Source organism: Anas platyrhynchos, chromosome 3, assembly GCF_047663525.1.
Source record: "Anas platyrhynchos isolate ZD024472 breed Pekin duck chromosome 3, IASCAAS_PekinDuck_T2T, whole genome shotgun sequence".
Taxonomy (NCBI): domain Eukaryota; kingdom Metazoa; phylum Chordata; class Aves; order Anseriformes; family Anatidae; genus Anas; species Anas platyrhynchos.
In genome coordinates, this window is record NC_092589.1 from 62,895,317 (window position 1) to 62,917,068 (window position 21,752).

General features: G+C 36.9%; 1 protein-coding gene across 2 annotated transcripts in view; it reads right to left on the reverse strand.

Moving 5' to 3' along the window:
- The window catches only part of LOC101800212 (ectonucleotide pyrophosphatase/phosphodiesterase family member 1), a 55,909-nt gene that overhangs the window by 18,488 nt on the left and 15,669 nt on the right, over positions 1-21,752 (reverse strand). Inside the window, exons 3-15 of one of the 2 annotated variants that reach the window (XM_038176886.2) lie at positions 21,065-21,181; positions 18,927-19,052; positions 18,696-18,756; positions 13,413-13,510; positions 10,180-10,259; positions 8,779-8,898; positions 7,586-7,695; positions 6,347-6,412; positions 5,957-6,029; positions 4,263-4,371; positions 3,406-3,537; positions 1,852-1,883; positions 783-910 (exon numbers count right to left, since the gene is read on the reverse strand). In XM_038176886.2, the coding sequence (XP_038032814.1) occupies positions 783-910; positions 1,852-1,883; positions 3,406-3,537; positions 4,263-4,371; positions 5,957-6,029; positions 6,347-6,412; positions 7,586-7,695; positions 8,779-8,898; positions 10,180-10,259; positions 13,413-13,510; positions 18,696-18,756; positions 18,927-19,052; positions 21,065-21,181 (1,252 nt within the window). Of the gene's footprint in view, positions 1-782; positions 911-1,851; positions 1,884-3,405; positions 3,538-4,262; positions 4,372-5,956; positions 6,030-6,346; positions 6,413-7,585; positions 7,696-8,778; positions 8,899-10,179; positions 10,260-13,412; positions 13,511-18,695; positions 18,757-18,926; positions 19,053-20,316; positions 20,494-21,064; positions 21,182-21,752 lie in introns of those variants that run through there. The other variant, XM_038176887.2, reaches the window with a different exon arrangement.

The following is a 21,752-nucleotide window of genomic DNA, read 5'->3' on the forward strand; positions in this document are numbered from 1 at the left end:
ATTTAAGAAGCAGAACTTTACAGTATACTATATAAGTAATTTCATTTTATTTTTTTAATAAACATAGTAATGTAATTCAGAGCATTCAGCTGGGCATCTTATAGTCTAGTAAAAACAAATCTCCAACATATGTCAGATCCACATACATCACTTAAATGCATTCATTTTTAGTAACCCAAATCTGACTTGCAGGACTTGCATGTTTTCAGTTTTACAGAACAGGACTTACTGAATACATGGGCTGAAAAACACTTTGATGATGAAAGCCCTGGAGTATCACAGAGGTGTTCAAAATTACATTATTACAGCAGGTGCCCTTATTCTGGGGATTGTAATTTCATCGGTCAGAACATGTAAGCTAATTTCTAACAACAGCATGTTCTGTAAATTCAATGTGGATCACTCACAAGATTGATTCAACAACAGTTATACACATGCTTACTATGTATGACTCACTTCAGAAATTCCTAAAGTATGGCAAGATGTGCTTGAGAAAAAGGAGACCTTAATTTCTAACATTTGTCACAAAGCCTGCCACTACCTGCATATTCAATGGGGGAGTATCCATAGCTGTGAGTTTAGAATTGAGCCTTCTCAGGTCTGCACAAACTGCAGAAAAGAGCGTAGTTTCTGTTTGCAACATCCCTTGCAACAAGAAATTCAAGGACAAAAATTCCAGGCTCCAATAGCTATCATTGGACTCTAAGTGTCTGGAAGACAAAAGCTATGAGAAAACAATGAATTCTTTGCTGTATAACCAAGTACTGAAAACTGCAACTTACCTAGCAAGTTGCCACTGGGAGTTTAAATAAAAGTGCAATGGTTCAATTCGGTCATTGTTGGCATAATGGAAACGCTTGGGTAGAAGCTGTTTCATATAAGCTTTGAAGGGCTGACTTGGTTCTCTGCACTGAAATATTTCAAATTAAAATATAAACGTATATTACATCACCATTTTCTTTATTTCATGCACAGTTCTTACAAAGCACTTCACTTAAAAAGCATCTGCAACAGCTTCTATTAAGGACAATGGGACTCCTCTAAGTTTGGAGTCATATGGTCTGGCACATTAATATTAATACTTAGAGAGCAAAAACTAACTGGTTTTGCATTCAATAATTATTAAAGGAATATTTATATGAGATTATAGAAACCATTTACTCTTCTTATTTTTTTCCTTACAGGCTACAGTTGTACAGAACCAAACTGTATTGCCTATAATTTGTAAAAATTACAAAGAGATGAACATTATGATATTTTCAAGTGGTAGTAGACTATCCACTTATTGCACAATAATTGTACATTTCTGTAACACTGGAAGTCACAGACACTCTAGAGTTTTTTAGTTTGGTCACACAGGGACAAACAGATTTTCCAGTGGTGCAGGGATGAGAACAGAAGTCTAGAAGTATAGAGCAGAAAAGCAAATTCCATAAGTTGGAATTGACAAAAACGTATCACTATCCCAGCTCAAAGCTGTTTACCAAAAGGGTGTAGAGCAAGCTTGTCCAGGAAATGGAGCTAAGCTTTACATTGATTTGGCCCTCAGTCAGCACGGCCCAGACACACAAGTTCTCCAGTTTGAAGAGCAACATGATACAGCATTATGTCAGAGGTGAAAAGAAATGAAAACAAAACCTTAGTTAATACACAACCAGAGACAGCCACATGACACCTCACTGAACTTTGACCTTCCCTTTCCTTACAAGGAACTACTTTTTTGTGTTAATTTTACAGCATATGGAAGGTCACTGATTCAAAGTCTAAATGCTATTTCACTAGCTTAGAAAATAGCTGATGCTATAAAATACTGAGTAGAAGTTAAGCTAGAACAGGTAAGACAACACTTACTGTGAGGTTTCTGACAATGCCTTCATAGTTAACTGGAAGAATCATATGTAAGAATTAGTCACCTAAGTTGAAAAAGATCAGGTATAAAATGAAAGCATTCCCATTATGTAATATATTTAATTTCAAAAAAAAATTCTGACACAGAAATCATTTTTCCAGAATGAAAGCTCTGCAGAGCAAAACATTCACTAAGCTGTCAAGTTATTGTTTCTATGAACTTTTAGTTCAGAGACACTCCTTCCTTGCTTAATTATGGTTTTAAATTTTTCAAGTACTTTAGCTACAGCTAGGAAAATAATCTGAGAAGTACGCTTTCACAAAAGAGGCAGCTAAATGCTGTGCTAATGAAGCTGGATTTTTCCTGCTTGCTAATAAAACTCTAAGGAAAAAGGAAGCAAATAGAACAATCAGGACGGCAGCTTTATCTGGCAAGCATCCTTAGAAAGAAAAGCCAAGAGCAAGCGAGCCAGGATTCAGATTCTTAGACTTAAGCCAAAAGGGGACATCACATCATTTAACTTGACGTTTTGTATAACACAGGCCCATTACATTTCACACAGTTACTCTGCCCTGAGTCTGATACTCAGTGCCTGACTGAAGTAGATAAAGGATTACGCTTGCAAGGGAACCATTAATAATTCCTGCACAGATATACTCAGTGCTACAAAGACAGATACAATATTTCATGGAAATAGTGCATGTGTCAAAAACTGGAGATACTCTGCTTTTCTTCTCTCTGAACTTGTTTGTCCAAAGAGAACCTGGAACCCACACTTTCCAAAGGAAACATTAAAATTGTTTAGAATACCACCAAGTAAACAGGACTTAAAGTCATTGGGGTTGAGGCATACAAGTTTTAATGGGCTTGGAAAACAATTATCTAGACAGAAAAAGCAATGAAGTGTGAAGGAAGCACTTGTATTGAACATTAAAATCAATTAAAAACTGCTAGTATTAAGTGTTCTGCTGCAATTAGACTGCTTAATGAATAGAAATTTAAAATCTGTAGGCATTCATTGATCTTGACTCAGGTTGATAAACTTCTTTTATGATTATTTGCAGTTTACTCAACTGGTTTGTTGTCAGACCATTAGAAGAAATTTTTTTTATATATATATTTTTTAAATAACAACGAAATATAATACTTAAAATTATATGTAAAAGATGGTAAAATTTTTACATTTCTTTAAATCTGAAATACAGCAACTCTCTATATAAACTGGCAAATCAGGAAATAATGTGAGACTTGAGTGGAGATTTTAGGGTCTATCTTGAGTACTGAAGATACATTCAAAGAAATGCCCTCACAAAGCAAAGCATTTGTGTATTTTCACTCTGAGGCATCCCACATAAGCAATTTGAAGGATTTATGTACACTTTCAGACCTGCAAAGTCGAGTGGTCTTCAAAAGTATGGGTGTACCACTCAGTATTTCCCCCTAATTATTACCCAGCTTGTCCCTAGATGACCTGGAATATGTATATCATACGTTTGTACTCGGAAAGCACAAAACGGTACAACAAAATAACAGAAATTAGTTTAGCAACTACATACAAGAGAAATACTCATCTGGAACATTATTAGGTCGTAGGCGAGCTGCAGGACCAGGTACTAATATGAAATCTTGAACATTATCCAGGTAGTTGCTCAGATATGCTGTTTTCCTGCAGCTTCCTGCTTCCATTCCTGCACAAGAAAATAAATTTTATTTAAATATGTGAGTATCAGTGTGGAGTACCCTTGCTGATGACACACATAAGTTAATTGTAAAAATCAGAAATGCAATTTCTCAGGTCTTTTTATCAGCAACACTGAGACATGCATGGTCAGACCAAAGATTCACTTAGCCCAATATCTTCCAAAAGCAGGAAAAAAAATTAAAAAAAAAAAAAAAAAGATTGGTAAAAGATACAACTTTCACTTATTACAGAAATAATTATAAAAACATAGAAAAGCTATCAGAGAAATAAACCAAAGTTTCATATTCATATTCATATCCATTAAATAATGGATAAGAGAATTAATAACTGAAAGGAAGATGTGGCTTTGATTTTCACTTCAGCAAATCATAGACTTGTTGTGTAGTGTAGTTAAAAGTATAAAATGAATTTTATTTTTTTTTAATTCTCCTTTTGATTTATTTTATCAGTTGGTAATGATTACAGAAGAAAATTGGAATAAAATATGAAAATGATTTAATCCCTCTCAGTGTTCTCCACTTCTTTTTCCCACACTCACAGCCTAATTCTCACCCACACTGATTATCTCTTATGCCATGCCCATAATACAGAAGTTTATATATATTAACAGGTTCCTTAACATTGCCACAAACATGCAAGTATAAACTCAGAATATTACTTTATAATAACAGCCCTTCAAAATTTTGATACATTTTACAAAATCAAATTTACCATGATCTGATATAAAAATAATGTTCAGGCACTTATGCAAGTTCATCTGTTTGAGACCATCCATCAGCATCCCAACTATGTTGTCCACCCTCTGTAATGCCAAAATGACCTGCAAGGACAAAAGCAGGCATGTAGTGCCTACTAATCACTTTAATTAAAAATAATTTGATAAATACTGCTAGAAAGAGTGAATAAGTTTAAACTGCAACAGTACGTGCTAATAATAAATAAGGATTTTTCTTATAGACCATTCAAGGTTAGATGCAGTCCAGACATAGGTGAAGGACACAGGGGAACTAACCAACTGTGCAGCAACCCCCAAACGCACAACAGGGAGCACAAAGTTCACATGAGAAGAGGAACTGTGAGGACAGGAAAATACAACATTCTCAATAGCACAATAAACTTGCTTTTCCTCTATTCCCACTGCTTTCAGTTCTGAACCCTTCAGATACTTTTTTTTTTTTTTTTTTGCATCTACTGAGAACAGACTCAAGTGGTGCATCCGTGACACTAAATGAAAAAAGAGAGCCTGAAGCCTGGCTAGCACCTGCACAGCTCAGAGCTACCTCCATCTACAGAAGACTGGATGTATCTACACTATCAGTCCTACTTTTTTCTGTGCCCCAACCTGTACTAAGACACAACTACACATTTTTATGTGTTTCTTCAGTTTAAAACAATTAAACAAATCAGATTACAGAAAGTAAGACTGGTTGTAAAGTACGATATTGAGGAGGTTTTTCACTCTACCAGGGGCATAACCGAGGATGATACAGAATGCTTTAGGGCACGAACACTGGTGGCAGAACACCAGAGGATTGAAGAGAACAAAGGAAGTCAAGCCTGCAGCAATCTTCCTCCAAATTACCATTGTGGCCCTGGAGCAAACCGTCCTTAAAACCATCCTTGTAAAAGCAAGAGCTTTTTATTGTTGTCACCACTGCATTTAGATACCCAGCTGATGCTCAAACTTTCTGATCAGTCAAGACAGAAGAATTTTTAAAAGTTCTTGAATTTCTGAGAGCTTTTTCCTTTTCATGTCTCACTTCCATTTGTAAAAATACAAAGCTATTTAGTATTCTTGCAAACAACAACACTGACCAGTCCCAAAGACTTATATATACAACAGCTTATACAAGGTACATGTATATCACCCTTGACACCCTATATCAAGGGTGAGCTTCCCTTTTATCACTCTCTTTCCAAGAAGACATAAAATCTAAATGCAGGGAGATAAGACCAATATTCATCTGAACTTTGCACAGAGACTGGGGAAAATTAATGAAAATCATAGCACAAATGCTTATCCACCAAAATTTGGACTATCATGGATAAAATCTCTGTTCTTTACGAGGTGAAACTGTACAAAGTTTTGGTGGTGTGTTTTTGCTGTTGCTGTTTTGTTCTAAAATCAACATAAAGGGTTTGTATGGGTCAGATAAAACAACATACAAGAGATGGCGATTTTCAAGTTTCTGAAGCAAAATAAAAATTAGACTTACTGAATAGGCTGTTTATTGCATGCTTTGTATTGATGTTAATTATGGACAGGCTGTCTATTTAAAAAATCTTTTTCTAATAACTATATTGAACACAGTCTTGGTTCATCTAATGTGATTTATAAAAGTTTTATTATAGAATCAGAGCAAGAGTTCAAATTAAAAGAAGAAAAAAACTATAAAAATACTTACTCCACTGCTTACTGGTCCAAACTTATGGCCTGAGGAATCTGGTTCTTCTAAATACAGAGTGTAAAAGTGTGGTCTATATCAAACAGTACCAAAAATGTAATATTTTACATACACGTTGAGACAGTTTGAAAAGATTATATTTCAACAATGGATATGGAATATTGGAAACAACTCTATCATTCAGAAGCAGGGCACATTAGAGGGAAATAAAGCAACATAACGGTAAAAATAGGTTTTAAACATAAAAACAAGCTTGCATTAAATAGTATTTTAACATTTCTAGAGTAATGTATAATATTGTTTAAAATAGACATCATATTTACAAATCATTTCATTGCAATGCCACACTACCACTGGAACAAGAACTTATGCTTGCCATTGTATACCTACCTTTCATCTTCAGGTAACTGCAGCCAGCGAAGAATAGTTACCACTCTTTCTTCAAAAGGGATTGAGCTGTATCAAAACCATACAAGATCAACTAAATCTTTCCAGGAGCTACACATATAAAACTTCAGTCACACATATTACAAAATCAGTGTTTATTAGCAGAGAAATTTGAATTCAGCTGGGTGCCATTAATGCACCTTTAACAGAATACAAATTTATCTAATTTTCCGTGATTCTTGACGAGTTGATGTCCTGTTCTAAAGCTTACTTACATCAATATTCTCCCCACTGACTGCAATGAGATTAGAATATAGCTCTCAGTATTTCTTGTGTTTATTTTACAAACAAAATAATTGATTTTAATGTACAAAGCCATGTGTAGGTTTTCATTCCTGTATTAAGTTTTTAAAAAGTCTTGGTTTGTGGGTTTATGTTTATACAGTTTGAGTACTAGTTCTCATACTATGTCACAAAATAGATCCTCATCAATTTCTGAAGCAGACCAACAATAGGCATGTTGACCTGTAACGTTATGAGGCATCCACAAGGGCAGTAATTCAGCTACCTATCACCAGTTTAACTGAACATGTACAAATCGCTAAAGAAAAGTATAGATAGTAAATCAAGAATCAGGATTTCCATGCTATATTAAGGTGTAGGAAGACAGACTGATTCAATGAAGATAGAAATGAAAAGCTTTGTTTCCTGGAAGAGGTGTGAGAATATTAAATAAAAGGTGATAAATACATTTATGTAGCAGTTTCATTAGAAAGAAAATGCTTAATTGCAATGAAGACCAATCACTGACTAAAATATCACTGCCTTAATGTGAAATATTTTTGAAGTTTGAAATGAAAGTAATTTCACACTGGAACAATTTACAAGTAACAATTTAACAGTAAGATGTTAGCTTTCAGGGATAATGCTATGTCAAGACCTGATACATTCACTTTATGAGGGATTTGGATTGAATGACTCTAAACACACCCATAGATGACTTATATAAATATAAATGGAAAGGCACTAAAGCTTCAAGACTGGCTGCTCTTAGAGGTGTTTTTTCCACATCTTTCCTGTAAAACGTTTGCCAAGAAATGGCAAAATGATTAGACAAAGAATCTACACTGCAGTGGAAGTTAATTTGATCCTACTCTTCTTTCATATGGTGTACAACTATTTACAAACACATGAAAGGTTTTATACTTTCTCTGGGATCTGTCCCATCACAATTTCACATACCCATTGTATTTTTCATACAGATTTGGAAAGGTCCCATCAATTGCTACATCTGATCCAGGCCAGAAGAATGTACCAGCTTTCAGACCTTGGTACATAGCTGTTAACCAAATCTGCAGGACAAGAATAATCATTGTCATTAGTGAAGTTCACTCAGTTGTGAACCACTCCCACCATCTCTGCACCTTTCAGAACAATCAAAAACTAAAAATGTTAAGCAGAGCAAAAGTGACTGTCCTGAGTGCATCTCCGCTATCTGCAGTCCTGATATACCATCCAGCTTGATTCGTTATTGCAAACACCCACACCCCTTCCACTGCTACAGTGCGGGGAGCCAGGACAGAAGCAGGAGCTACCAGCTTCCTCAGCTAGAAGCAATAATGCAATAGCAGAACCACAGCTGAGTACTACAAACCAGGAATTTCTCAAGAACAATGGAGTAAGCAAGAAGAAGCAGAAATGATCCAAGGAGCAATGCATACTCTGAAATATAGGAGCAACAGTTAGGTCAATATTTCTGATCTTAAGGCAGATCCCATGATTTACAGATTTTTCTGTTTTCAGCATGGTTTCCTGCCAGACTCCTGCACCACTTTCTTCTCTGTGAACTGTAAAGTCTACATTTGTGTTCTTTCCTCCTCAAATATCAGTCCTCCACACATTACTAAAAGATTGCATCTGCTCCTTCTCAGTTCTTCACATCAGCTCTCACCCAAACTTTCCCATGCCAGTTGGTTTTGATGGCAGTCTCAGCACATTTGCCATAGCAGCATGATTAAACTAAGAGTTTTTCTTTTAAAACTGCATCTTTAGATTCAGTAGTAATTTGGGTAGAATGCAAACCTTTACTACTGCTTATTACTGTAATTGGTCTGAAAATTTCCTTAGAGAACTTAACTGCAAGCTCATGTGATATTAAGAGCAGAAGAAAATCTGCTATCTTTATTAGTAATTTTGTTTGCTAGTTTTCTCTTTAGGGAAAATTTCATTTAAGTTCAACAAAATCTATTACACTGCTCTGTTCCTAATTCTGCAGCTCTAGTATAGCAATTTTGAATCATGATGAGTAAGTAATGCTTCTTGGCTGACTTAGAAGTACCCTCTGTAACTTTTTTAACATCACTATACAGTCAAATGATGTTAAATAATATGACAAAATACAGCTGTAATGCTCTCAGCTGTGCAGTAATACTTACAGGCTGTCCTTGGTACCACTGTGGATTAAACTTCTCTTCACTTCTAAGGGTGAAGGATGCATTTCTTTTGAGGTCATACATCTTGTTATCAATTATACCATGAGATTCAGGATACAGTCCCTGTAATTGAGAGGACACCTTGTTGCAGTGTTATGACCCTTCTGGCTACACAAACATGTTTGTGAGACAGACACGTTCAGGGAATAATCCATATGTGACCCTACTCCAAGCTCAAGACTACACCTGTCCTTCAAATTGCAAATTTAACAGCATCACCTGTTATTGCTACCAAAACCTACCTTACGATTTTTAAATGCTTTCCAGTGAGATTGAAAATAATAATTAAAAGCATTTCAAAGGAGAATTGTATATCAATGGACGAAAGCTCCAGCTAGGGAAAACCATTCTCTAAACAGTTAAACAAGTTCCGAGTCACCAGCTGCTGGGTAGCTTTAACAGACTGAATGCTCTTCTTTCACACAGACTGACTTCTTTTTAGATTAAAGGTGATAATAACACCATTGGGGCTTTCATGAACACAACTGCTAATTTTCACAAGAATGGGGAGCTGAGACAAAGCTCTACATGGTGTTTAGGGATACTCTAAAGTGGCCATAGAGCATGGTTAACACCTCTAGATGCATATTGAAACATGGATACTTGGCAGGATTACACAATTAAAAAATCTCATTCCTGCACTCCTGCTGATTTATCAAAAGCCAGTCCTGAAAAAACGGGAAGATAAGAAAGAAGACGCAGATCGTCAAGTATTTAATTCAATTTTACTTCTCACATCATGAAACTAAGAAGGTTATGTGGCATTCCAACCCTGCATTCAGTGCTGACAACCTCCTTTTTTCTTTTTCCTTTATACACAGGAGGTGAAGATATTCACAAGGTCAGGTTTGGGATACTTCTATCCAGGTTTGGGTACAGTCAATCATGGAGCCAACACTACTATGATACTCAGATCTTTCATTTCATGTATGTCTGGGCTATGCCAAGATGCCCTGAAGAAGCAGAACAAGGCTGACAATTTAAAGTCAGGCAGCTCTCACTCCTGACTTTAAGAAGAGACAGATATGCGATTTATTGGAAATATTAATACAAATGATGTTTTGAAAAGTGGCATGATTTACATTTATATGGGAATTCCTGCAGCTGGTCTCAGAAGAACTGGATTACTTAAAGAAATTAGATCTGAGCAGTTAACTATAATGTTATACAATGACAATCTAAATTATGCAACGAGTATAATAAATACATTTCCATATTCTGAAGGCAAAATCCTGCAGTTTTTGTAATCTATGCAGGAAGAAAAAAAAAAGAAAAAAACACTGTTGCCTTGGAAACAACTTGATAATGAACAGTCGTGAAAACATAATATACATGAATTCTTACTGTGACGACGGAGTAATGATTGGGAAAGGTTTTTGAAGGATACACTGGTCTCATACTGGAAGTGAATGTTCCACATTTCTCTAGAAGGAAAAACAGCAAATTTGCAGACAAAATTTCTGCACGTTTCTATTATGCAGACATATTTTTTATTATTTTTTCTAAATCATACTTCTAAAAAGTTTTCATTTTTCAGACTTCTGGTGTTAATACCTCATTTTTCTTCCCACATTCATTTACAAGCTGACTGAATGTTAGGAGTACAAAATGTTGATATTCGTAATGACTGACTCCAATGGTCATATGAGCAAGACCTACAGTCCCTAGGCACATGCATAGGTAAAAATAGGTAATAAAAAAAAATCACACCCTCCAAAGTTGCCCTGGTGAGCGTTATGTGAAATGAGCAGCTTGAGATCAACTAGCTACTTCACCATGGGAACTCTCAGAGATGAGACAGCACGGCTGCCACCACAGTGGTGCCCTGACTTTCTCAGTCACCCGTCAAATCACTTTTTTTAGTCACTCTCTCTTCTTTATATATGTATACACACACACATATATAAAGTATATTAATAAAAATAAGCTTTTATAGAATGAATCTCAAAGTTTTCTTTATCTTGACATAAAAAGTGGTTCTTAAGGAGAAAACTTGTGCACAGTAGTATTTGTTAGTATGAAGTCATTAACCAGGCAAAAACACTTAAGCAAAGTTCATTCGAGTTAGATTTCCAAAGGCAAATGTGCGGGACCTGATTTTCAGGAAAAAAAAATAGCCTTAATTAACAACATTAAAAATACAACATGATAACTAAAAACTTTTCAACAGATCCTAAAGATCCCTATAGAAAGAAGACCAATCTTCACTGGCCTTCTGGGTTACTTATATACATATATAAGTAGAATAGAATGAAAGGTTTAACAACAGAAGTGTCATGCCAAGGCACTTAGAACTCATTGGCTGGGGCTTTGGGTTAGGTCTCAGTTGAAGAGACCTAACCTAACCTTAATTTCAGCTAATTAAGAAAAAAGAAGCCGAGCCAGCCAAAAAAAAAAAAAAAAATCTCAAATTACATGGGCATTCTCTCCAGCTTTGTGTTCTTAAGTAACAAATCATCAGTTTCACCCTTTTTGGTATGGCAACACACTTGATGCATTTCAACCATTTCCAAATCTGTTGTTGATGCTATTTTCCTAAATGGTAGTTGTTTTTTGTTTTTTGGTTTTTTTTTGATGTTGTGTGGGTTGGGTTTTGCTTGGTTGTTTTTGTTTTGTTTTAGAGAAAAATACACTTAAAAAATATTTTGTCCAAAGTTGTAGGGGTTATCATTCCTATTTTTGGTTTGTTGTCTTAGTTAAAGACAACTGAAGACAAGAGGAGGATTTATTTTAAAATTATTATATCACAGTCTAGAAGAATGTGAACAAGTCTTCTCCAAACCTCATAATACACATAATGGCTCTATCTAAGTTCCCTTAGAAGCCTCAGCACCATTCTGAATTCCCCACCTTCAACACATAACTCTGTGTGTGTGTATAATAAAAGCTGCTAAAAGTAAAATTGTGATATTGCCTCATAGGCATTTACTCTAAAAGAAATCTCCACGGAGGCATCAGAGTTATACCCTAGTGACAGAATTAAAAATATTACCATTATTTTCTCTCATATGGCAGTATCAGGAAATAAATGAGGAATGTAATAGAATGCTGCACTTGACATCAAGTGTTTTAAAGAATAAAATCCATGGATTTAGCAACGTCCTAGTTTAAGAAAATAGTAAGTAGTCACATTAGGTAATGTGAATAACTATTCATGGCTTTATACATCCTGCCATTCATAAATTTTAAGTCTTTATGGACACTTACTAGTTTAGTCTCTCCAGAGTAATGGAGAATGATGATACAGAATAATATTTTTTCCCCAGATTGTTCTTTATTTTATTCTAAAACACTATGAGATGTTCTGGCTTAAAAATCTTCAAAAATTTAAGCTTTGACCACTAAAAACCTCCATTATTCTGAAGAGGTGAATTGCCTTTGATAAAGATACTGGAAGATTTGGTTGAGGCAACTCATTTTCTTAGTGGTCAAAATTTATCATGGATTCCGTAGAAACAGAAATACAAGTTTATTATAGAAGTCACCACAAAAAGTTGCACTGCAGCCTAACGTGCACTAAACACTAAAGAATGCAGAAACTTTCTATGCATCAATGGACTTCGGAGCCTGGAAGTCCTACAGATGCTTTGTGACACCACTATCTTGTATCTCAGCCAGAGCTATAACCAATTGTAATAGCCAACCTCTCTTCTCAATGCTCAAGATGTTGAAAATTTCAATAACTACAGCTTATGAAATTGTTTCAAAGCCTCAATTAAAAAAAAAAAAAAAGCTAAAACCTCAAATACATCTGTGAATTGTTATCCTCTGGAACGGATCAAGTTGTAACAACCACTGTACAAAAAAGCAAGTATTTTTACTGATTTATTTTTAGTCAAACTGAAACCAGTCATACCAGGTAGTAATTTATGAATGACAACAAGATTGGCATATTTTTCAGACACGAAATGTCATCTGTTCTTTACAGACCACAGGAAAATAGAGACAGGAAAAGTAACTAAAGTTACTTAGACACTACAAAGTAGTGGCACAACAAAATCCACAGAAAAAAATATGTATGAGAAATGAAGTTCTCATTTCTTCTGAAAAAGTTTGTTATATGAAGGTTTTCTCAGATTCATCATATTTCTACACTACATACCAGCCCTTCCATATCATCTTCCTTCTCTACCTTTTTTTTTTTCAAGTAGAATGAAGTGCTTTCTATCTCACTTTCTGTTTTCTCCAAAGCCATTCCACCTAAATATGAGACAATATACAATACAGAGCAAAAAGCATTCCTACTTCTAATTCTCCCCACAAAAATAAAGTAAGCACACAACAGGAAGTGTCCATCTCCGAAATATAGCAATTGTTACTTAACTGTTTTTTTTTAAGGTATTTCTGAAAATCCAAAGCCTATCCAGCCCATTCCTCATACCCTCCCTCTCCTTGCCCTTCCACCCTCACACACCTCCATTTCTGTCTGCACAGCTGTTCTACAGTGCAAAAATTTGAATTTCCACAGAACACAGAGGATTTAAACGAGTAGTAATAGCAGCATATACAGAAAAACAAACCCCACAGATTTTTGAGGTAAAACAGCATGATATTGCTTAGACAAGGGAACTACTCACGCAATTTGCTAATAACAGGTAGGAGTCTACCCCACGTCTGCAAATATTCTGCTCTGAAGCCATCCAATGAAAACAGTAACACCGGAGATTTGGTAAATCTGAACAAACAGAAATTCAAGTATTAAAAGAGAGACTGAGAAATAAATTTGTATCACTTATTTCAAGAAAGCTTTCCCAAGAATCTTGGAGATGTTCCTTAAGGGACTGTAAACCAGGCTGAGGAAGTTAGTCCTCCAAAGCAGGAAGGTTTGCAGGCTGGCACAGCAGCAAGCAAGATAGCCATTGTGTCCCCTCTCTTTGCAGGCTGGCATAAGTATCCTGACAGAAGAGGTAAGGCATACACACACACACACACACACATCCTGACAAGGCATATTTTCACAAACACACACAATAAAACATAAGTCAAGATGCTCACATAATCTGCCTGCGGTCTTTTGGTACTCTGTCTTGAAATCAGTTCCATTGGAGCCTCACCCAATCTTTCCATTTCAAGGTATGAAAAGGGAAAGAGAAAAGGCAATGCTAATCCATGGTTTTCCTTTATTTAGAAGAACTTATCTTCTGACAAAGAGTGCACAAAACTCTGAATGTAACTTGTACACTATATTTTCCTTAATCAGCAACTATAATACATATTTTTTCCTTTCATCTTATAAAGATTATTTAACCAAATAAGAACTGAATCTCAACTCCTTCTGTACCAAAAGTACTACCAATCTCCAAACTGAAAAATGTGGTCCTATAACTGGAGCACTGTAATAATATTTCAGCCTGGACTTGGCAGACAAATCCAGAAACTGATTTCACTGGAACAAGCAAAAATAAATTCTCTCCTTCCAGTCTCCACAGGACCTATGTTTTCCCAACTTCAGCCCTGCTCAAACAATTTCTCTCCAACTGTAATTTCTTAAAACATTGCATCACTGATGGAATAGTCATCAGAAACTTCTTCCTTGAAGAAAAAATATCCAATGTTGAACCTATAAACGAGGACATGTGAGGCCACGAAAGCACCGCAGCGCAGCAACAACCACTGAAAACATAGGTTTGTCTAAAAGAAATTAATATATTTTACATGCCATTTAGAAGCTCATTTTTCCTTTTTGTTTACAAATTGTAAAATGAAAATGTTTTCTAATTTTTTTATTGGACTTTAGTTTCCCAAAATAAAACAGTGATGACAGAAGACAAATATTATTTATAAAGTGTTGACGATTTCTTTACTGAGGTACTGCATGAAAAAATCCAAACAAAAATTTACCCTGACAAGTAAAACATTCATAAGCCTGATTTTAGTCTAAAACAAACGTGACCACATTAAACTGAAGATTAGTCAGGCAACCAGAACACGTCTATCCTTTTTTTTTTTTTTTTTTTTTTTTTTTTGATGATGAACAGTTGGAAGCTTTTGGAAGAAGTTCAGCTAAAATGACTTCATTAGTCAGAACATAGCCTACCCTACCCCAGGTAGAATAAAATATTAAGATGCATTTGTAACATAGAATCACCGAATGGTTTGAGTTGGAAGGGACCTTAAAGACCATCCAGTTCCTACCCTCTTTTAGTTTAAAGACATTTATTCTTGTCCTGTCACTATACTCACCAACAGAGTCTCTCACCAGTTTCCCTGTAGGCCCCCTATAGGGGGTACTGGAAGGCTGCAATGAGGTCTCTTTGGAGCCTTCTCTTCTACAGGCTGAACAACCCCAACTCCCTCAGCCTGTCTTCGGAGGAGAGGTGCTCCAGCCTGCAGATCATCCTTGAAGCCCTCCTGCAGACTCATTCTAACAGGTCCATATCTGTCTTATGTTGGGGTCCCAGAGCTGAGCTCTACTCCAGGTGGGGTCTCACAAGAGCAGAGATGTTTGTGGCCTGGTTTTCATCTATATGGTATATTTTACCGTCTTTTGGAAAGCTTAGTAGAGACAATAAGTGAGGAACAAGAAATGAATGACCTTCAGGCCAATATTGAAGTCTTTAGCAGAAAAGAGCAGGGAAACTTCATGTACTACCTTCGTCCATATTCCAGATACTTTTTGCACCACAGATTTTGATTTCTGCAACTTCTACAAATACTTAACTGTTTTCAAACAAATTGATTCTCTGCAATGCAGAGGTCTAAAAAAAATTAACTGCAAAGTTTCTTGCAATAAAATATGAACTTCAAGGCAAAGACTGTTCAATATTACCTACCTCTAAGTCTAACTTAAAAACAAATTTAAAATAACTCCTTAGAAAGGAACTTTATGTAGTTGTGGCTGGCTTAACATTTATGAGTAAACCAACTACTGAATACATGATTTAGTTGTCTGCAAATCCACCTCCTATCACCTCATGCACATAAATTAAATTTGTCAAGATAGACCATTGCCACAGCTAGAGATATTGGCACTTTTGCTCTTTGTATACTCTCAAACACATAACTCAAACAGTCAATGACCTGTTCCATAGTCATGGAAGTGACCCTTAAGAGGCCGTGTTAAACTGCATTCTTTGGAAGAGCTCCAGTGCAATCCCCTTTGAGTAAAACCCTATTTCACAAGACAAACTGATCTGAGCTCAGTTCTAAGACAAATCAGTGATTTCTGTGACTTTTTCTGTTTGTAGCTTAGCTTTTGCTCTGTCAAAAATATGTTATCATGAGCAAGCAGACAGAGGCCCAAGCTTTGGCCCTGCCAGTGATTCATGCTGGCTGTGTCCAAGCCGTATGACAAGGCTGTTTCACAGCTCTTGGATAAATACGTATGCCACAGTCACATCCTGACTCCAAACTGAAGGAAATGCAGTGGTAATTATCCACTCCTATAAACTGGCTTCTATGGAAACATAACGCAGGCAACACAAGCTTGCTGTGGTCTAGCAGGTTCACCAGCCTGGATGATTGACAGACCAGAACTGTGGACCATGCTGCCAAGCTGACCTGCTTCCCAGAAGGCTGGTTAGACCACAATTTAAAAAAAAAAAAAAAGGAAATGAAAAAGAAAAAGAAAAAAAGTCTCCACAAAAAGCTAAACACACTACACAGAGAATTTCCTACTGCCCCCAGGCATACAGTGCTGCCTATGCACAGCCATGAAGCATAGGAAGTAAAATGTTCTTTTCCATTAAATGTATGTAAGGCCTCAACAAGAAGCACAAAAGATACAATTATTAAGGAGAAAGTAAATAACCTTCAAATACACAGGAGAGAACTGCAAAGCATTTTTTTCCAGCTCACTGAAGACAACACATGTATTAGTAGGCTTAAATTACAGCAAAAGATACTCAACACCAGGAAAACCATCTAGTTAAGCAGTAGGATAAAGTGCTTAAGAAGGTGTGAAATCTCAAAGTAGTATTTCACTCCTGAGACAGTGGGAAGGACTATATGACTCTTGAAATCTTACAGCTCCTTATAATCCTATTAAATAACACAGAATCTAGTATTGGAAAGATATAACATGTACTTCATTTTAAGCATTTGAGCCGTCTTATTGAAATCAGTGGGATTTCTCAGATTAAGTACTTCATCGAACACTGTATTTTTTGTCTCCTCTGTCACATATAAGCAGTCCCAACTAAAATTTTAACAACAGCACGTTGCATTAATATGCACAGAATCAGAATCAATATCCTGAGGCCTCAAAATGAGCACCGAGCTAAAGTCACCTGCACTCCTACCTACTCCACCACAGGAAGAAGTGAATTGTTTACAGACTTGTCAGTTTTGGGAGAAGTCTGTGTGCTAACAGTCTGAGATGAGCCTTCAGTAAACACCATTCAATTCAACTTTGACCACACATCACCCTTTCCTGGGCTGGGTTTTATTGCAACATTTATGGTTTTGCCAGGATTAAAACAATTTTAGTCAAGTAACTATGCATTCCTTTCATGCACTGAACAGGAACAAAAAAAAAATACAACCAAGTTAACTAGCAGGAGTTGCCATTTGACATTTATACTATTGACAGTGGTTCTGGACAACACTCTTGTTTATCTGCTCTTTGGGGTATCACTCCCTAATCATGCATTCAAAAAAATCAGCATCCTAGTCAGTTCCTAGCACACAGCCTTGTATTAAATCCAGAAGAAGAATTAATAATAAAAGCTGTAAGAACTGGCTGACTACAAACCTCCTATGTGGAAGTTTATCAGTGACTCGGGCTCAATGTTAGAAAGAAGCTCTGATGTCTGTCTTGAAGCAGGTTCTGAAGCGTCAGTGTTTGTTATTGTTCCAAATCAGAATGAAAAGTGTTCATTTGGTATAAAAATATTCCATAAAGACATATGCCTTGTTTGAAAATATTATAACTCGAATAAATATAATTTGCATATCTTAGCGTAAGTAAAAAAAAGTAATGAGATAAGAAAAAAATGAAGTGCGTTTACATTACTAAAAATATTCCATTTCAAAATCATCAAAATAATTTTTTTTGGGGGGGGGATGTTTGACACTTTTCAGACAAGAATGTAACTTAACTCAACTCCATAGCATGTTTTCAAACTTTATGTTCCAGTGGAACACTTTTCAGTCACGAATGGTTAAGTCACTTTCTATTAATGCCTGATTCATTCAAGTACAGTGTGCAGTCAACTTAAGCTTTAATGTTAATTTGAAGATCCCATAGCAATAACATCACATGAAGTGCAGGCTGATTTTCCGGCTGGGAACTACTTGAGTCCAAGTGCTACAGCCATAAACTAGATGACCTACTCCTCAGACAGGGCACATGAAGCTTACAGGAGCAGGCCTGACAGAGCTCACCCACAGAAGTACAAGGATCCCATGTGCAATGTTTTACACCTTCTAAAGAAAGTAGCTCAGTTTGCAAACAATTCTGTCCCAGTGCCAGTGACAATGGGACAGTGATCTGCCCACTTTTTGCAGCTCTGGTGTTGGAACAGGCACAGAAGGGCAAAGGTCTTTAGAAGTGACTACAAAGACAAGCAGTCAGGAGTCTGAGATTGCTGGGTGGGTCCCAGAATATCTGAGACAGCAAGTGTTGGAGAATATGTAGGACAATAGTGAGGCTGGCACAGCTGTGAGAGATGGCAGGGAACAGGCACATCTTGCAAGTCATGCAAGTGCTGGGATATGTGAGTGCTGCTGGGGTAGAGCAATCTGATCTGTTAGTATGCGTGACCAAATACTGGCCAAACAAGTGTACTCGTCTGGCTGGCAGCTGCTCCTGCTGTGGATAAGAAAGGCAAGCAGCTCCCATGAGGGCACACAAGGGAAAATAATCTCAAAAATGAAATGTAAGCAAAGAACATAGATATGGAAATATACAATATCCTCACCCTTTTGGACACTGAGGTTCAGTAATGTCCTCACACTCTTCTTCAACCCAGCTTGCCTCTCCTTAAAACAAATGAGTGCAATTTATTTTTCAAGACAGTAAATTCCTTTGTTGATCAATGCAAGTTTTTAACTTCATTAGGAGTTTTTAAAATTATACCACATCCTTGCTCCTTTCAAATAAACACAGGTACATACAAGAGAGACTGCAGGAATGTGCTGAGGGCGTTTACCTTTACAAACAGCATTATAATTGACACAGCAATCCTTTTTTTCCACACAATCATCCGCACAGGAACAATGATATTCTGGTTGCCTCTTCTCTCCACACCTGAATTTATTACAGGTCCATATATGAGCTACAAATAGATGAGAGAGGGGGACAGTACAATGGTTAACACCAGTGTAAGTGCAGAAGTAACAAATTGAATGGTAAGCTTTGTCTCAAATGCGTACTCACAGAAAATCAATCCCGAGGTATTTCATGCACGCATAATGGTGCAAGCTTTGGAAGACAGAAACAGCCGCGGCTAAGCAATTCAAGTGCACAGCCAACTGAAGACAACTATTCAGCATATGCTTATAAATACCACAGATCATAAAAGGTCAACAGGAAGAATCTTTTTACAGACCTCTTTAAATATGGTAATTTTTGTGGATTTGATCTGGCATACTATAAACAAGCTCCACAACAACTGCACCAAGAAAACCCCCAATTTAAGTCTGAATTTGGAATACCTAGAACACCTTGAAAAACAGTAACTTACTCTGACTTCCACTGAAGACATAATGAATTTTACCAATCACCATCATGCATTACAGCTTTTTTCAGCATCTCTTAGACACAGACATAAGTCTGTTATCATACAAAACTACTATGTAAGCTGACAGAAAGACCTGCAGACTTCAACTTCATTGCTGTTTTTAGTAGCAAAGCAAAATCCAGAAGTTTGAGTAGAGGACAATCATTATTCAATCTTCATACAAGACTAACGATTAGAAAACTCTAAAAGCATTCTCAGCTGGTTAACAAGACATATGTACTTAATCTCACTTCTATGAATACTGAACTTGAGTAACTACCAATGTCAGTAATCTTAACAGCTCTGAGAGAAAGCAAAATATGTTATGGTTCTGGTTACATGGTATTATTTGGAGATCATTTCATTCTCCACTGACATTCAGACTACTGAATTAAAAACCATGATTCAACATATATGATATCCCATCTTTACTGGTAGGATATACTTTCCTGTTTGTAAAGAATTCTTTGAACTGGTATGATGAAACAAAGCAGAAACATGCAAGTATTTTAATATGCAAAAAATCTATGCAATGTTGAGGACCTTTGAAAAATAGTCAGCTGAAGCAGACATCTGAGCTCAATTTAAGCATTTGGTTCTAAAAAGTCAGCATTGAAATTTTTTATTTATGAGACTATATTCATAAGTTTTACAAATACTTATATAGATGGGTAAGAAGCAAAATAGTTAAATGACAAGAACACCATGCATCAAGCATTAAGACAAATCTACATTAGAGAACACAGTCAAGTTATGTCCTTAGTGTTACTACCCTACTAATATCTTTCACCATAAAATTTCTCCATAGTATTTGTCACACCCTTGCCCATCAGCCTTCCAGCTTCCTGGTAACTCACGACAACTTCTTTGTGACCATTCTCCACCACTGCAGTCTGTTTTGTTGTCATGCCTTGTCCCAGAGGCTGGCACATTGTCTTTGTGTCACGCCCAAGCTGGGCAGAAGGCTTGAGCAGCGCAGTACTGTGTAGGGAGGGTGCATTCACAGAGCTGCTCTGTCCTTCCCCTTTCTCACGTGGGTGATGACAGACAGAAATACACAACAAGCAGAATCCACTCCTGTTCCCGGCCTGCCCCAGAACATGCTAGCTGTGTATTTGATGCAAGGGACAATACAATGGATGTCACTGTTCTCTCACTCCCAAGCACCGAAAACAAAAAGCTAGCTGAGACCTCCAGTCACAGTTCTTCCTGTGCTTTTTAAGGGGGAGTGCAGCAACACAGTCCTTCACAGACTCTCTCCCCACAGGGTGACATACAAGCTTTGCTGGTGTGCAACAACAGCTACACACAGCCCTGAAGTTTCCACGGGGGTCCCCAGGACTGCCTTCGCCACTGCACTTCTGCCTGCAGTTGCAACAGAGTGGGCAGGAAGAGGGGGAGACCATTGGCAGCACATCCACCGTGCAGCTCAGCCTCTCCTCTCTTGCCCTTGTGGCCCATTTAAAGTCAGGATTACAGCCATCTGACCACAGCAGAGCTTACAGTGCAAGGCCCTCCCATGTCACGCAGTATAAGAGTTTGTCTCCGTATTTTTTTTCTATCCTTACCTGGTTCTATGCATGTTTCCTGGTAATCTAAGCAGCAGTTTCCGTGCTTGACGCAATCTCTGTCACAACGGCAGCTTCCAAAAGACCTTTCAAAGCATCGGCCTTTGCAGGTTTTCACTGTAAGATTGGATAGTGTTATCAATTAATATGCAAAGGGAATGAGTATGATCAGCATATGGAGTGACACAGCTGGTCATTCCACAACTTACAAGGTGGCTGCAAAAACTAGCAGCAGCTGAAGACAAAGAAAAGTCTTGATCCAACTAAATACCTTTATTTTCTCTTATTGAGTGGAAAGTATTTTTCATCATGTTGAACAAAAGGTTCTGTTTTAGTGGGAATGTGGCATTTCATTCATGGAAGAAGGCAGTAGAACAAAGAACTACAATTCTAGTTGTGACTGAAATTGCCTTTCTGCATCCCCAGAAGATATTGGTACAGTCACTGAGCATATGGAATATCTCCATCAGAGAAAATATGAACCCATGTCTTCAGTTAGTGCACCCTAACAGTTAAATATTTTGCAAAAGCATCCAAGATCTCCATTTTGGAGGCTGATAATGTTCCACTTGCTATAACTAATTAAACATTAATTGGAATCCAGACTGCACCTGCACCTCTCCCATGCTCATACCTTCTTGGCATTACTGTTTTCATGCAAAACACAGCCACTTCAGCACAAGCAATT